This window comes from Bos javanicus, chromosome 25, assembly GCF_032452875.1.
Source record: "Bos javanicus breed banteng chromosome 25, ARS-OSU_banteng_1.0, whole genome shotgun sequence".
NCBI lineage: Eukaryota > Metazoa > Chordata > Mammalia > Artiodactyla > Bovidae > Bos > Bos javanicus.
The window spans coordinates 22,194,674-22,211,809 of record NC_083892.1 but is presented as its reverse complement, the minus strand read 5'-3'; the positions used below and the strand labels follow the sequence as shown (position 1 = coordinate 22,211,809).

Below are 17,136 nucleotides of genomic sequence, written 5' to 3'. Positions count from 1 at the left end.
TGATTTCAGTTTAAAAGATGAAAAGCCTATGGTATAAGACAAAAAAGCAGGATGCTGCTGTATATAGGAAAATGAGGATGTGATTTGCTCTGGGAGAAATGTCAGAAAATCTATGAAGACGGAGATTCTAGTGAGATTAGAAGAGAAAAATCAGCACAAGGAATAGACATCAGGAATTCAAAAAAGGGAAACCAAGGTAAACCAGATCTCACAACTACCGTCAGAAATACTGAGGAAGAACCCGGGTTTCCAATAGACAGGCTGATTTGGAAAATAAAGACCAAACTATTTAAGAAAAGATGATTCTAGAAGGCTGGAGTGAAATTGATCAACACTTGGGTTATACAGTAAAATCTTGGAGAAAAATTTAACCTATCTAGAATTTTAAGATGTGAAAAAAGTCTACTTTAAATGGCTGTCCAGTTCTCTCAAAGTATTTACTGAAAAATCTATCCTTTTCACATCTATTTATGCTGAAACTGTTACTACTTTTATATTTGGGTCAATTTCTGGAATGGTATTCAATTCCACTTAATTGTCTGCCCTTGCTAGTACCAATACCATAATGATTTGAAAATTATGTATGTTTAGGTGTTTTTTCCTTTCCTGTAATAGCCAGGCAAATGAGGCCTGTGTGGCCTCACCTGCTTCCTGGCAGTGCGACCAGGTATAGCCATTTATTTTTGGATAGAATCTTCACCTTTATGAATCAACATTGTAGCCTAAGATTGGAGTCAAGGAAACCTGAAGTGCAACTTCCATTTCAAAAGTGAACTCAGAGGGAATATTCCTCTTGTGCTCCACAGCCTTACCCTGTCTCTACAACTTTGGTCAGTCGCTCAGTTGCGACCAACTCTTTGTGACCCCATGGACTGTAGTCCACCAAGTGCCTCCCTCCGTGGAATTTTCCAGGCAAGAATACTGGAGTGGGTTGCCGTTTTCTATTCCAGGGGATTTTCCTGACCCAGGGATGGAACCCGCATCTCTTGCGTCTCCTGCACCAGCAGGTGGATTCTTTACCACTAGGCCACCTGGGAAGCCCCGCCTCCAACTTAGTGATGATCTATTTGTACTTCCCAAAAGGCCATCTGCTTTCTCAAGAAAGAGAATTACAGGCATTTCTTCTTTTTTGTTTATAGCCAACAATATTTATTATAAACTTCAAAGCTGCTAACAGACTATATCCTTTGTTCTCACCACAAAAATAAATGATAACTATGTGACATGATAGAGATGTTAGCTAACACACGGTTGGCAATCATACTGCAATATATGTCTACCAAATCAACAGATTACACAACTTAAACTAATACAAAGTTACATCAGTTATATATAAAGTATTAATGAAGTGTGCTAATGAGCTCTTTTGATATAAGAAACATTTAAAATTATAAGATATCAATGTGACTTTGTAAATTGATATTAAATTTTATTTCCCAAGCTAATTAATATTTAAGAATATATTATTAAACTATTAAACTAAGAAACAAAGACATATTAAATGCAGAAAAATAATATTTCCCAGAGTAATTACAAGAGGTAAAAATTGATTGCATGACTGGGAGGCTGTTCTTTAGCCTGAGATTCTGACTTGAAATTCTGAGTAAAGTCAAGATTCTTTGGATTCTTGGATTGGGTTATTTTTGAATCCAAATTAACTTGATAAAGTCAAGTTGAAATCCCTCCTAAACAACAATTCTATTCAAGGGATTCAAAATTTCAGGAATTCACTGTCAGTTTCAACATTTTCTTAACAGAAAAATTGCTACTAATCAATGAACTGCTATTTTGTTTTTATTCTTAGTATGTTTCCACCAGTGATAATCACCAGGATGGCCACCCACCACTGAGTGACAAAATCAGACGAAACCATACACACACACACACACACACACTCACAAAAACAAAAATAGAAAAAACCCAAACTTTAAAAATGTGGTATTGTGGTAGAAATCACACATTTGTGACCATGTCTGCCCCTTTTATATTTTACCTGGTTCCTAAACTGATATAGTTTGCCCTATATTCATTTTTCATTAAATTTGTTAATTTTTAGGAGATGAAAAAGAGTCAGTCTACCAGCTTTAATCATATATCGTTAAGCCTAGGTAAAAACATATTTATAAGCAATTATCAAAATTTTCAGGTGTCAGTGTCTCCACAAAAGAGTATTTTAAATCTTAAATGTATGTCCACTCTTGTATTAGTATCTTAAATTTTTTTTTACTGTGCTGGGTCTTCGTTGCTGCACGTGGGCGTTCTCTAGTTGTGGTGAGCGGGGCCTACTCTCTAGCTGCAATGCGAGGGCTTCTCACCGAGGTTACTTCTCTCATCGCAGAGGATGACTCTAGGGTGCTTGGGCTTCACTAGCTGCAGCTTCTGGACTCTGGAGTGTGGGTTCAGTAGTTGTGGCACAGAGGCTTAGTTGCTCTGTATGTGGAATCTCCCTAGTGATCAAACCTGTGTCCTCACATTGGCGGGCAGATTCTTAGCTACTGGACCAACAGGGAAGTCCTTGTATCAGTATCTTTTATCACTAAAAGACTTTTTCTTTCAGCTTGCAACTCAATTGTTTTTAAAACTTTTTGTGTTGGGATATAGCCGATTAACAATTTTGTGATAGTTTCAAGTGAACAGTGAAGGGACTCATCCATACATATCCATGTATCCATTCTCCCCCGAACTCCCCTCCCATCCAGGCTGCCACATAATATTGAACAGAGTTCCACGTGCTATAGGTAGGTCCTTGTTGGCTATCCATTTTAAATATAGCAGTGTGTACATGTCCATCCCAAACTTCCTAACTATCCGTTCCCCATAACCTTCCCCTCCCCCCACCCCAAGGCAACCATAAGTTCATTCTCTTAAGTCTGTGAGTCTGTTTCTGTTGATTTGTACCATTTAAGATCCCACATATAAGGGATGTCATACCATATCTCTCCTTCTTTGACTTACTTCACTCAGTATGATACTCTTTAGGTCCATTAATGTTGCTGCAGATGGCATTATTATTTTTAACGGCTGAGTAATATTCCATTCCACATCTCCTTTATCCATGCCTCTATGGATGGGCATTTAGGATTCTTCCATGTTTTGGCTATTGTAAACAGTGTTGTAATGAACATTGGGGGTGCATGAATCCTTTCAGATGTTTCTCTCCAGATATATGCACAGGATTGCAAGGTCATATGGCAGCTCTATTTTTATTAAGGAACCTCCATACTGTTCTCCATAGCAGCTGTACCGATTTACATTTCCACCAACAGTGTAGGAGGGTTCCCTTCTCTCCACACCCTCTCTAGCATTTATTGTGCATTTTTTGATGATAGCCATTTTGGCTGCTGTACCACTAAAAACTTAAAAAATAGAAAACTGAGAAAGATTTATACTGGCCAAGCCAACTTCATAGCAAATTACTAAATAGCCACACTGCACAGTGGAAAAGATTCATGTTGGTGTTGGTTAAAAAAAAAAATCACTGTTCACCCAAGTGCATAATGAAATTATCAGTAACTGTTTTAAAATCCTTTTAACATGACACTAAAAATAATCTCAAAGTCAACAAAGAAAGCCCTGGTATAAACACTTGAAGTTGCTGAAAAAATTCACGAGATCATTATTTTGGTTGCACCTGGTCTTTGTTGCTGCACGTGGCAAGCAGGGGCTACTCTTCGTTGCCCTGCTTGTGCTTCTCATTGTGGTGCCTTCTCTTGTTGTGGAGCGTGGGTTTCAGTAGTTACAGCATGTGGGCTCAACGGTTGTGGCCAGAGCGCTTAACTGTTTCACAGCATGTGAGATCTTCCTTGACCAGGGATCAAACTCAGGTTCCCTGCACAGACAGGTGGATTCTTAACCACTGGACGACCAGGGAAGTCCACGCATGAAATCTTGAATTTTCCTGTTAACCCCATTTCTTTCATACTGTATACCTGTTATTCATTTATAGCAGCTCCACATTATCCTTTATCAAGGATTTATATGGTTTATTCACTTATTTCAAAATCATTCTCGATTCTTAAAAATCAAAAGGATGTGATTCCTTGATGGCTCAGCAGGTAAAGAATCCACCTGCAATGCAGGAGACACAGGAGATGCAGGTTTGAATCCTGGGTCGGGAAGATCCCCTGGAGGAGGAAATGGCAACCCACTCCAGTATTCTTGCCTATAAAATCCCAAGGACAGAGGAGCCTGGTGGGTTACACAGTCCATGGGGTTGCAGTGTCGGACATGACTGAGCGACTTAAGCACATGGTATATAAAAAAACAAAGCAGGATACGCTGTGTGTATGTGTGCTAGTGAGGTTTTCACTGTTGCTAAGAAACCCACGGAAGCCGGCTTAATGGCAGTAGTGTAAAAGGACTTTAATGAAGGTTCCAAATCAGAGGTTCTGTTCTGTACAGTTTTGTACAGTAAGAACAGAGCTCACTCAAAGAAGACAGGAAAAAGTGGACAAGACATAGCTGGGGACACTTGCAGAAATCAGAATAAACAAACCATTAAAACTAGTTGCCTACCTTCTCTGAATCCCTGCCTTAAACATCTTGGAGGGGATTAGCTTTCTTCATTTGGCATGCTGAGACTAGTAAAGGAGCTACTTTTCAACCCTTAATTGTAAGGCTTTGTCTATCCTTGGCACACTAAAGCACCTGGTCATTGGAAGGACACTATCTCCCAGACCCATAGGGGCTCAAAACTTATATTCCCGTCTTTAAAAAAGCTGACATATTGCTGGCTTCCATGATGCAGTGGAGATCAGACAGTTCATAGTAAGCACTCTGGAGAGTTAATAATACTATAGCCTATTCGGTGATGCAATTGTGTCCTGAGGGTGTTATTTTGAGGTAGGCAGGCAACCCTGAGGACTCAAAACAATCAAGCTAACTCTCAAACAATGGGTAGAAACTTGTGATACGAGGAGGAAGGAAATTCCAGCCAGAGCAAACAGTCAATTGAGAAAGACAGAACATGACCTTTTCGGAAACCAGCAAAGATAGGTGGCTTTCACATGTCCAACTCCAAATGGCAGGGGTTACTTAGGTGGACTAGTTAGGCACTAGAGTACTCTGGGTTGGGCTGATCCTCACAGGCAGCGGAGCTTCCTGCTCAAAGCAGCACTAAACATGAGTCATTAGCATTCTCAAGGGTCAAGTAAGGCCTGCACCTAGCACAGTGCCTGGCAGTTATTTCTTCAACTTTCTTTCAAGCCTTTTAATTGTTAAGCAGCAGTTATCAGCACCTGTATCTAGTTTTGGGGACTGAGCTGTTTAGATAAGCAAGATGGGTAAGGGTGAGCAGGTTTGGGGAGTGTTAGCATGTGGTTGAAATGATGCGATACAGGCAGCTATAGAAGGAAAGCCAGTAAGTGACTAAGGGATGAGTTGAAACCTCAGGTCTAAATAAGGCCAATAGGGAAAGTAGCTAAAAAAGTAGGTTGCAGATGACACACTGGAGTTGAAATTTTAAGATGGGTATGGTGACGGGTGGTGATTAACTCAAGAAAATTGTCATAGGAGTGGACTGCAATTAAAGTGAAGGCCAGTTGAGCTCAAAGTGAATTATTAACAATGCATCCAGGTAATGAAACTGACCTCGTATGATAGAATGTATGATAAAAAGTGAGTTCTAGAAGCCAAAGTCCTCAGTGAATGTGGGCGATATGGTCTAGATGTGGGGCCGAGATTAATAAGAATGGAGTGTGGTCTTGCTGGACTATCTAAAAGCACAAGGGGACCGTTGTGAGCTTGGAAAGGGGTGAGGCGAGCTGTGGGTGAACTCCCCCGTGATGGAGATGTCTGGAAATAAAAAGAGTGACTTAAGAATCACAGCAAAAGAGCTCTTTACAAGTCAAGTTGGTTTCACTTAAAGGCAACATCTCCCCAAGCTTAACTCAGTCCTGAATGGCTTTCCTGATGTGAACAGCATTTTCGTTATTACCCTTACATGCTTTCAATCACTTAATGTTTTTCCTTACGTATTAAATGCTGCATTAGAAAACATCCTCACGTATGTTTGTATACCACCTAAAACCGAGTACCAACAGCAACATACAAGACTGTAAATATGGTACACTTTGGAAATAATATCAAGGAAATGAACTGAGTTGCTGCTAATGTAAACCTGTTCTCTCACTACCAGTCCAGTGCCCTGGACCAAAGTATTTCAGGATCATTACCTCACACTAGAACTAGTCTCTTTTCCTTTTAGCCACTGTCTTCTTAATCTCTATTTACACAGCCGTATTTCTAAAGTACCAATCTTACCCTAGCTCCCAACATCTTTTCAATAGCTTTTTATTGCCCACAATAAACTTCCTGAACCAGAGCCATTAAGGAGATCCATTGTAGTCTCTACCTACTGCTTCTGGACCTATTACTACTCGCTGCTGGACACAGATTGGATAGGCCACGTATGGTAAGTGCGATCTAGAACTTTAAGACTTATTCAACCAGAAATCAAATTAACCACGATTCCTTGTTTCTGGCCACCTTTTATCAGCCAACAAATGAAGTATATCTTCCATGTTTACTTCAGGATTTTATACATACAGTTCAGTTTATACTAAAGACTCAAAGGATACTTTAAATAGGGAAATGGAAGAGGGAAGTGAAGTCATGACACACTTTCCTTCAAATAAGGCAATCATTCAACATTTGAAAAGTTTACTGAAAACTTTTATTGTAATCAAAAAGTGACATAACAGGGTTGTAATGAATTCAGCAAATCATTCTGCTGATATTTTAGAACTGATATCAGCTTTTGCCAGGCAATTAAAAAAATTCAAATGTGAAAATTTCACAGTACAGTAAACTCCACCCCAACTAATTAATGGTGGTTAAAAATAATAGGCCCTAGCAAAACCTCTCATGTTACATGGTCACAACTCACAATTCTGTACAAAAGTTCGTGTTATAAAGCTCTGATGTAAAAATCAAATAATCAAGCAGCAATATTTTAAGTGCAGCACAGGGTCTTCTGTATCATTATTTACAAGGCTTGAATCTCTTTACATTATAACAAAATTTAATACAGATGACTTAGGAATTAAGTCAATTTTTAAAAATCTGCCCTTCTACACAGTGACAGATTTCACTTTTTGGTCATCCTTCTCCTTCTCCTTTTCTTTATCTTTGCTCTTCTTTGACTTCTTTTTCTTATGTTTGTGTTTTTGGCTTTTTTCCAATTCTGCTTCAGTGCCTGCATGCTTCTTATGCTTCTTATGCTTTTTATGTTTCTTGTGCTTTTTCTTTTCCTTCTTTTTCTTCTTCTTCTTGCTGTCCTGACTTTCTGCAGAGCTGGCACTGCTGCTGTGGCTCCGGGTTTGGCTTCCAGAAGGGCTGTGACTTCTGCTTGGACTGACACTCGGGCTGCTCTGACTCTGGCTCCTGGTGACGCCTGCCTGGCTGACTGCTGCCGTGTCCAGGCTCTCCTTTGCTTTCTCCACTACTTTATCTTTCAGTTCTTTAGAAACCTTTCCTGCAGTTTCTTCCTCTTTTATAGACACATTGCTTTCACTGTCACTTTCATTATAGTCTGGTTCAAAAGCAGCTTCATCAGTTTCTCTAGTTAAGTCAGAGGACAGTCGAGAGGAGTGACTTAACTGGGGCTTAGGCTTGATGGTGTTCTTATCAATTTGCCCAGTAACTGGCTCTTTCTCAATCTGTGGGTCAGGTGGGTTAAGTATACTAAGTGATTTATTGCCACTTGACTCTTTACTGTTCTTTGCCTCTAACATATGTTTCTCACGATCTTTACAGGGATTTTTATCTACAGATTTTGTCTCTTCACTTAAGCGTTTAGTATCATAAGTGGCTTTATGATCATGAGGTTTTTTGTCTCTCGTGGGACTAGAATTACTTTTTTTGGAATCTCCTGTTCCTTTTTTAGGCAAATCTCTCTCCTCCCTTGGCTTAGTTTTTTGTCCAGATGCAGAGTCTTTACTCCGAGAAGGAGAGTCTTTTCTTCTTGTTAATTCATTCCTTTCATCTCTACGTTTGGAACTTGAATACTCTCTGTTGTCATAATCTGTTTTTTTGTCTCTGTTGGGAGTGAAGTCTTTATTTGAGGACCCTCGAATGGAATCATGCTTATCTTCTTTCCCAGAAGTTCTAGTCTCTTTGGAAGACTGAGACAGACTTTTAAAATTTCCTTGCTCATTCAGACGGTCCAGATTACTATCTTTCTCTGGCTGAGTGCTGTTGTTCTTTCTCTTTTCTGGGTTTTCCTTTTCCAATACTGAGTGATCTCGATCTTTGGTTTTCCCTTTTTCACTAGATGCAGAGTTTTTTGAACTTTTGACCTCATGCTGTGCAGTTTCATGGCTCACTTCCTTGGCGAGTTTCTGAATTTTCTCTGATGATTCACTTTCTTTTTCAGTATACTTGATTGCATTTGGTGGTTTAGTGCTAACATTTTTTATAACACTGGCAGGTTTTCCTACACTTGATACAGGCTGTGAGGTGGATTTAACATCTTCTTCTTCAGATTCAAAGTCATCTTTATCCCATTTGGATTGGGGAACCTGGATCATAATAATAACATCTTCAGCAGGAGCTGTGTTGTCATTATTATATTCTTCCATTGTTTTAATGACAGTTCGCTTTGTATCTGTTTTTTCTTCAGATTTCCGCACAGGACTGCCTCCAGTCGAACTGGTACTAAAAAGAATTAAAATATTTTTTATTCAATGAAGAACTCCTAACTGTTAAACACTGATGAGTATAAAAAGACTTAACTTAAATATAATAAATGCCCTTTCAAGTTTCAAAAGCCCACTTACTCTGCTCTAAGATATGTGTATATGATTACATAAAAGTAAGTGTGGCTCACTCCCAAAATCTGCTTAACATCTGTTATCTTTTAACAATTGTTATCCTCAAAGACAAGAGTAACCAGCTAACCCCTAACATCAATACATTCTTAAGAAACATATTCTCCTTTTTTCACCCCTGCCATTATCAGCTACCTGGTATAATCCACAATGCAACCCTCCCCCACCCCACCCCTCCCCAATTATCAGATACCTGGTATAATCCACAAGTGTTGAGCTGGATCCTTCAGTTCCAGTCACTTTCCGCCTGACCTTTCCTTTGACTTTTTCTTGTTTCACTTTGCCAGATGTTGATTCCAATTTTTCAGAGGGTTCTTTTGTGTTAGATACATTTTCTGTACTTCCAATTTTTTTACCAGTTTCTCTGTTAAGCTTGATTTTTTTGGCTGGAGCAGCTGATGATGAAATTTTGTCTTTTTCAGGTGTCCTATCCATCTTTTCAATATCAAGCTCCATTTTGCGCTTGGGTGATGGTTTCACTATTTCAGTTACTTCTAATTTAGAGATTTTCATTGAAGATGACTCAAAATCTTTATCTACACTTTTTTCTTCAGTTTTTCTCTTCCTTTTTTCTCCCTTGCTATCAAGTGGTTTACTTTTCTCATTAGGCTTCCTGGCCTTTTCTTCCTTACTAGCTACCTTCTCTGACTTGATGTCTTTGGAGTAGTCCTTCTTCACTTTTTCCTCTTTGACTGGTTTTGTCTCCTGGTGCTCCTTTACTGACTTTGAGTGAGCTTTTCTGGGGGTACCAACCGTCTTTTCATCTTTTTGAGAGGAAGATGATGATTTCACATTGTCAGTCTTCGGGGTCTCCTCTTTGGCTTTTTTAAGTGGAGGTTCAGATCGAGGAGATTTTTCACGCTCTCCATCTAGTTTTTCTTGGGGTCCTTTAGCAGGTTTTACAACAGTTTCTTTTTTGGATACAGTAGATCCATCATTTTTCCGTTTGGTCTTGTCACCTTTTGCTTTAGGTTTATCTTTTTCTCTCTTGTCTTTTTCAGACACTGATTTAAAAGTAATGGATTCAGCATCCATTGGTTCATCTCTAACAGGTGTAGCATCATCTCTACTTGGGAGAACAAACAATGAGTCTGTTTTATTTTCCTCACCACTTGTAGGCTCTCTTGATTTCCTAGAAGTGTCTAGTAACTCTGGGTTCAGAAAGCCTTCACTTTCTTCCCCCTTTCTTCTTTTTCGATGTTTCTTATGTTTATTTCCTTTACCATCCCCTGGAGCATTTTCACCTTCCTTGTCTTTTGACTTTGTATTATCCTTCTGATTGTGACTGTCTCTCGATGAAAGCTTTTCTGGATAGTTGCCACCTACATTTCGACTTCTATGACTCTGTCCACCAGAGTAATCCTCTCTGCGGCCTCTTGTGAAGGGAGAATTCCTAAGGTTAAGTGGTAAAAATCTTTCTGGAGAAAAGTTCTCTCTATTTGCTGATGGTCTAGGCTGTGCTCCAGTAGCAAAGCCTTTGTAGTATTTTTCATACCACTCTCGATATTTTCTCTCCCATTCTCGATAACGTTCTTTCTCAAATGGGTCTCTAAAGTCAACACTCCTCCCATAATAAGCTTTCATGTCATAAGGTGGTGGAACTTCTCTGAATCTGTTAAAATATTCACGCTCTGTTTCTCCTTGAGGTACATTACGTTTATTAGGAGACTGTCCCCTAAATGCTTGAGGAGATCTTGATCGTGAGTGATACCGTCTATATGGAGGTGACCTTGACCTAGATCGATGATACCCGTGCGATCTAGACCGTGAACGGTAATTTCGACTCTTTCCTCTGCCTCTTCTGGGGTATGGAGGTGATCGTGAATAGGAACGAGAATGTGAGCGGCTAAATGATCGAGAATAAGAACGTGACCGCGTTGAACCAGATCTTGATTTAGAATAAGTATATGAACTTCTTGAATAGGATGAACCACTATAGGGAGACTTGGACCTAAAAAAAAAACAAAAACAAAACAATAATTGATAGTTGAGAAATATATACTAAATAAAATACAGATTCTTGCATTCAAGTATGTTCTCCTCATGGTTCCATATTTCTTTATATCAAGTTTCATCTTAGATGATTAAAGAGGCACAGTGACCTCTACTGGAATGGAATAAAGTACACAAAGATCAGAGCAATCACTTGTTGCAAAACAAAAGTGAAGTCTTAATAATTAGAGTGAAGTGCATTAATGTACTGTGAATTATATGAGCTAATCAACACTAGACAAAACGCCAATTAAATTTAAATTTTACTTCCTATCTGATTATTTTAAGTAGCACTGATTTTTCTCTTTTTGTCCTTTATTGGCCAACAGTCTAGCTTTAAAAGGAACCATATTTTGAGCATAAGCTTAAAAAAGAAGTCTTCTAAACAAGCTTCTAGGGAATTTTTATAATTCAGTTTTTCTATCAATAAAGCAATTTGTAGTCTACTGTTATTTCATAATTACACAGGTTAATGTTCCAGCAGAAAGCTGTAGCCTTAAGAGGGTCCTCAGAAATGTATTCTTCGGCTACTCCCCTATTTCTTTCCTTCTATAAACATTTCCCAATTTTTTTCATACTATAAATAACTTCAAGGGACAAGGGTAATTTAATCCCCATAACTGCTAGTTCTACACAATAGAATTTACAGTGAGATATTATTTCCATAAACAGATACTGGGAAATAAGCTACATTTCCATTTCTATAAACCTAGACCGAATCAGAAAAATTCCATAACTGTGATGTTATTTATATCCATAGCTAATCCCTGGATATTCAAAGTCCCATTTGCAATTCTGTTGTGAAGGCTTGCAAAACACTAACCTGGAAAATGAGCGCCTACGCTCCTTTTGAATCTTTTTGTATTCCATCAATTCCTTAGCAAAATCATTTGTAAACTCATCTAGCTTGGACTTTTTCTTTTCCCTAGTAAAATAAAGTTAAAGAGTGAAAGTTAACAAAAACCATTTAAGAAAACTAACAAGACAAATGTAATTAGATTATGAATGAAATGAATGAAATTGCCATTAGTTTTCCACTTTAAAACTATAAATAACTAGGAATCCCTGAGGAAGTTGCTTGTATGACTTGGTTTAAGTTTTAGGTGATTTTTCTTACACTAACTGGAAACACTGGAAAATGCTTCCAAAGATACCTGTTTAATGTTACATCAGAAAATGAACGTGTAGAGTAATTTCAAATTAGAACACTTACTCTTCTTTTAGTCGTCGTTGCTCTCTATAGAATTCTTCCCTGGACAAAGGTGGTGCTTGTGTTGTTGGGATGGTATTAGAATGAGCAGTCTGTACTCCAGATGACACCCAAGGTGCAGATAAATTGGTTGGAGCTGGAGGAAACCCTGGAGGGGGAACACTATACCCAGCAGGTGGTGGCTGGCCAGGAGGAAACTGAGGAGAGAACTGTGGTGGAGGAACACCTGGGAGAGGAAGTGTGTGGGGAGGAGGCGGATACAAGGGAGGGGGTGGGACAGGCACAAACACTGGAGTCGCTGGCAGTGACGGGCCTTGAGTTCTCTGTGATCTTTCGCTGTGGTGTCGTCCACGGTTTATACTTCTGGAAAAATAATTCCAAGATATTAAAGCATCTGAGATAAGGAAGCTTATCTTTTCTATCCCAAAACTATTTAAATAAGCATCAGGACACTGATATAAACTGAATGTAAAGGTAACATCATTCACATGTTAAAAACAACTTTTCAGGCCAGTTAGGGACTGAGAGGATATACGTTTACAAGGCCTTCTTTATATGGAGACACTATGTTCTCTTGTGAAGTTCCAATTATCACTTCACAATGATCTCTTGTTACTTCCTAATCCATCATTTAAAGGAGCTGATAGGTTAAAGCCTGTGATCTGGTTCTCCCCAAAATGCCTTCCAAGATCAAGTTAAAATGAAGAAAACCCACTTCCTATAATCTTTTTGAGTAAATATGTAAAGACCCTTCAAACTAGAACAATTATTAGTTTAACAGTTGTAATCAGTAACTGAAAATCTGTTTTATTCTCACACAGTTAAAATTAAGTGCTAAAATTCTGCCTCATCAAAGAAACAGTGGTTTAAAAAAAAAAAAGTGGGCTTATTTCTGTTAAGCTTTTTAAAAGGATCTTTAAATTACAGGTAACTGGTATACAACAGCAGCAGTAGGGGTTTAGATTTTAAGCCTCTTTTCAGAGAGTCTGATTTAGTAAATATCCTATTAAATACGTGATTTAGCAACAAAACAGTAGTTATCCTTCATAAGCTTAGCAATTCCCTTTGGTGCACTAGAAGATATCCTTAAGAATGACCTAGAGAGTAAAACTTATATGGGTTACTTCTTAGATTGACACTGCTTGTGTATCTCCAGAGCAAGGGTCCCTAACAATCTCCTGTCTCTTCTTTTAGAAGAAAAGATGGCAGAAGACTGGGACAACTGAGTCTAGGAGAGAAATATGTGCAATTCTTCTTCACATTAGGAGTTGAACTGGTTAACATTCACTTTAAATTAATGACAACATCTTAAACATTGTATAGGCTTTACTGACTTCCCTCTACACTCAACAGAGATAAGCCAATATTCTGCTATGTGCTGACAAGGAGAAAGTAGTCCTTAAGAAGGAGTAGCAAAGATGTAGCCTTAAAAAACCAATATTTAAAATACTAAATGTAACCTATTCTTTTATAGGCCTCTCAAGCGCAACTCAAGATTTAAGTGAGGTATCTGCAAACCAAATGAACTCATTCCCCTTGCCACTGCTATGCTTTAATTTTTGCTGTATTTTTCAGTGTGTCATCAGATTACTGTTATTCACGACTTTTAGCAAGCCTACCTGTAGCAGCTTCTCTCTCCTCTTCTAATTTGCTGTGGTGGAGAAACCAAGTATCCAAGTTTGTTGGAACTGTGTGGAAAGATAAAATAGGCTTGAGTATAATACATGATCTTTTGGTGCATAGACTTTAAGACACCTATTTTTTAACTATTCTGGAAACTTTTCCTTACTCCCTGATTCTTGCTTGTTCCAGATAGAGAGATATGAGCAAGCATTATATGTACCTGAATATTTTTTCTGATTAACATTATAAACAATGAAGCCTCAATATAAACTTCATGTAGTACATTTTAATTAGCATTTTATAACGTTACTTTGAACTGTGTGTTTTTTTTTTAAAAAGATCCCATGTACTTAAAAAAAGTTAAGTATTTATTTATTGGCTGTGCTGGATTGCTGCTCGGGCTCTTCTCTGCTTGTGGGGAGCAGGGGCTGGTCTTTGTGGCAGTGTGCAGGCTTCTCACTGGGGTGGCTTCTCCTGTTGCACAGCATGGACTCTAGGGCGCATGTACTTCAGCAGTTACGAACCCTGGGCTCAGCAGTTGCAGTTCCTGGGCTCTAGAGAACACAGGCTCAACAGCTGTGGTGTATGGGCTTGGTTGGTCCTAGGCATGTGGGATGTCCCCGGACCAGGCATCAGAACCCTGCGTTGGCAGGTGGGTTCTTCACCAATGAGCCACCAGGGAAGCCTTGAACTTAACTGTTACAGAAAAGGAAAAGAGTCCTTTTATCTGCTGGGAACTATGTGGAGGTGTCTGACATGTGAGGTAAGTAGCACCATTCCAATTCTACAGATGAGGCAATGGAGGCTGAGAAGTATAATCACACACTCACTGTCATACAGCTAGTAAATGCAGGAGCTGGGATTCAAACCCAGATCTGTCTTCAAATCCTGTATTCTTTCTACTGATAGATTTGTATGTGTGTGTGTTAGTCACTCAGTCATGGCTGACTCTGTGACTTCATGGACTTCAGCCCACCAGGATCTTCTGTCTATGTAATTCTTCAGGCAAGAATACTGGAGTGGGTAGCCATTCCCTTCTCCAGGGAAATCGTCCCAATCCAGGCATTGAACCTGGGTCTCCCACACTGCAGGCAGATTCTTCACCATCTGAGCCACCAGGGAAGCCTTTTCTACTGATACACTCTTAACATACTTTTTCTATAATGAGTCTGATTTATCTTTCAAACAAAAAGATCAAAGTTTTAGAATATAAGCCAGTTTATATAAATTAAATATATGAGCTATATAAACATAAATATTATATAAAACAATAAACAAATCTGATTTTTAATGCCATAAAAAATTATACCCTATAGAATTTTTTGCTTTTTCTTCTGAGAGGAGGAAGGACTTATTACAGGGACTGTTCACAAAGCATGTCGCTCAAACTTCATAGATTTTAATATGTAATAGAATTTAATTAACTGAACTATTCAAAATGAGAAATTTTGTGATTGATACACTTTAAAAAGAATTTATAAGTTTATATTTATTTTAGAAAACACATTCTTTTAGAAAATAATTCTTCATATAGTCTTGAGTTTGTGACATTTTACATAAAAACTGTAAACTACGGCATATAAGAGAGTTTATAATAAAAGACACTCAGCAACACACTACTTAGATTGTAATTTCTATCTCTGGTTTGAAAGCAATCATCTGAAGATTATGTGAAACATATACTTACTGTTCCCAACCTGGTCGACCACCACCTGGACGAGCAGCATTTATTCTTACTGGACCTTGGACAAAAGAATAAGAACAACTAAATATACAATTATATGCTGAATAAAGCTAAAATTATTTTTTAAGGGAAAAAGTTCAAACCAAAATGATTTTATACTCACCAGTTGTGGGGATCAATTGTCCATGCAATAATGACTGTCCAAGCAAAGAGGGGGTTCCAAGTACAGGCACCTGGTAACCCTTTAGAAAAAAACACAAATAGTTAAAAAACAAAACAAAAAACTACTATAATAATATAAAAAGGTCTCCAAATTTAAAAGCCAATGAAACTTACCTTCTCTTCCATAAGAGCAGTAATTGCAATTGAAGAAGCTCCCTTTGAATGTTCTGATGCAAGTGCTGCAGCTGGCAGTATTTTATTATCTGAATCCCTAGAAAATAAAATAATTTACAACAACATTAAAAGGTCATTACAAATAAAGAATTAAAGGTACAAACTTCCAGTTATGTAAGATAAGTACTCAGGATGCAATGTACAACATGATGACTGTAGGTAACACAGCTGTATGGTATACTGGAAAGCTGTTAAGAGAGATTAAATCCTAAGACTTCTCATCACAAGGAGGTGAGAACTCTTTTTTCCACTTACTGTATTTAGGTGAGAAGATGGATGTTAGCTGATCCTACTGCAGTAATTATTTCACAATATGTGTAAGTCAAATCAGCACGCTGTGTGCCTTAAATTTCAATGAGAATATTTTCCATATTTTTGAAGAAAAATTCTATTATTCCAAAGATTGAGTCAGATTTAAAGGCCTCAAACACTTGCGGAGAGGAGCCACCGCACGTCCAAGGAGCAGTGGCTGCGCGCGCAAAGGAGGGCCGAGAGGAGCTACTCCATGTTCAAGGTCAGGAGGGTGGGCCAGTGAGGAGATACCCCTCGTCCAAGGTAAGGGACAGCAGCTGCACTTTGCTGGAGCAGCTGTGAAGAGATACCCCACATCTAAGGTAAGAGAAACCCAAGTAAGATGGTAGGTGTTGCAAGAGGGCATCAGAGGGCAGACACACTGAAACCATAATCACAGAAAACTAGCCAATCTGATCACAAGAACCACAGCCTTGTCTAACTCAATGAAACTAAGCCATGCTGTGTGGGGCCACCCAAGATGGGAGGGTCATGATGGAGAGATCTGACAGAATGTGGCCCACTGGAGAAGGGAATGGCAAACCACTTCACTTTTCTTGCCTTGAGAACCCCATGAACAGTATGAAAAGGCAAAATGATAGGATACTGAAAGGGAAACTCCCTGGGTTGGTAGGTACTCAATATGCTACTGGAGATCAGTGGAGAAATAACTCCAGAAAGAATGAAGGGATGGAGCCAAAGCAAAAACAATACCCAGCTGTGGATGTGACTGGTGATCGAAGCAAGGCCCGATGCTGTAAAGAGCAATACTGCATAGGAACCTGGAATGTCAGGTCCACGAATCAAGGCAAATTGGAAGTGGTCAAACAGGAGATGGCAAGAGTGAACGTCGACATTCTAGGAATCAGCAAACTAAAATGGACTGGAATGGGTGAATTTAACTCAGATGACCATTATATCTACTACTGTGGGCAGGAACCCTTAGAAGAAATGGAGTAGCCATCATGGTCAACAAAAAGAGTCCGAAATGCAGTACTTGGATGCAACCTCAAAAATGACAGAATGATCTCTGTTCGTTTCCAAGGCAAACCATTCAATATCACAGTAATTCAAGCCTGTGCCCCAACCAGTAACGCTGAAGAAGCTGAAGT

At 38.8% G+C, this 17,136-nt stretch overlaps 1 protein-coding gene across 2 annotated transcripts in view; it reads right to left on the bottom strand.

The window, feature by feature from the left end:
* Positions 1 to 6,650: 6,650 nt before the first annotated feature.
* The window catches only part of RBBP6 (RB binding protein 6, ubiquitin ligase), a 34,499-nt gene continuing 24,013 nt past the window's right edge, over positions 6,651 to 17,136 (bottom strand). Inside the window, exons 11-18 of one of the 2 annotated variants that reach the window (XM_061401450.1) lie at positions 15,674 to 15,770; positions 15,501 to 15,579; positions 15,341 to 15,395; positions 13,650 to 13,718; positions 12,034 to 12,393; positions 11,644 to 11,745; positions 9,022 to 10,779; positions 6,651 to 8,655 (exon numbers count right to left, since the gene is read on the bottom strand). In XM_061401450.1, coding sequence (XP_061257434.1) covers positions 7,071 to 8,655; positions 9,022 to 10,779; positions 11,644 to 11,745; positions 12,034 to 12,393; positions 13,650 to 13,718; positions 15,341 to 15,395; positions 15,501 to 15,579; positions 15,674 to 15,770 — 4,105 coding nt within the window. In that variant the 3' untranslated portion in view covers positions 6,651 to 7,070. The remainder of the gene's footprint in view (positions 8,656 to 9,021; positions 10,780 to 11,643; positions 11,746 to 12,033; positions 12,394 to 13,649; positions 13,719 to 15,340; positions 15,396 to 15,500; positions 15,580 to 15,673; positions 15,771 to 17,136) is intronic. The other variant, XM_061401451.1, reaches the window with a different exon arrangement.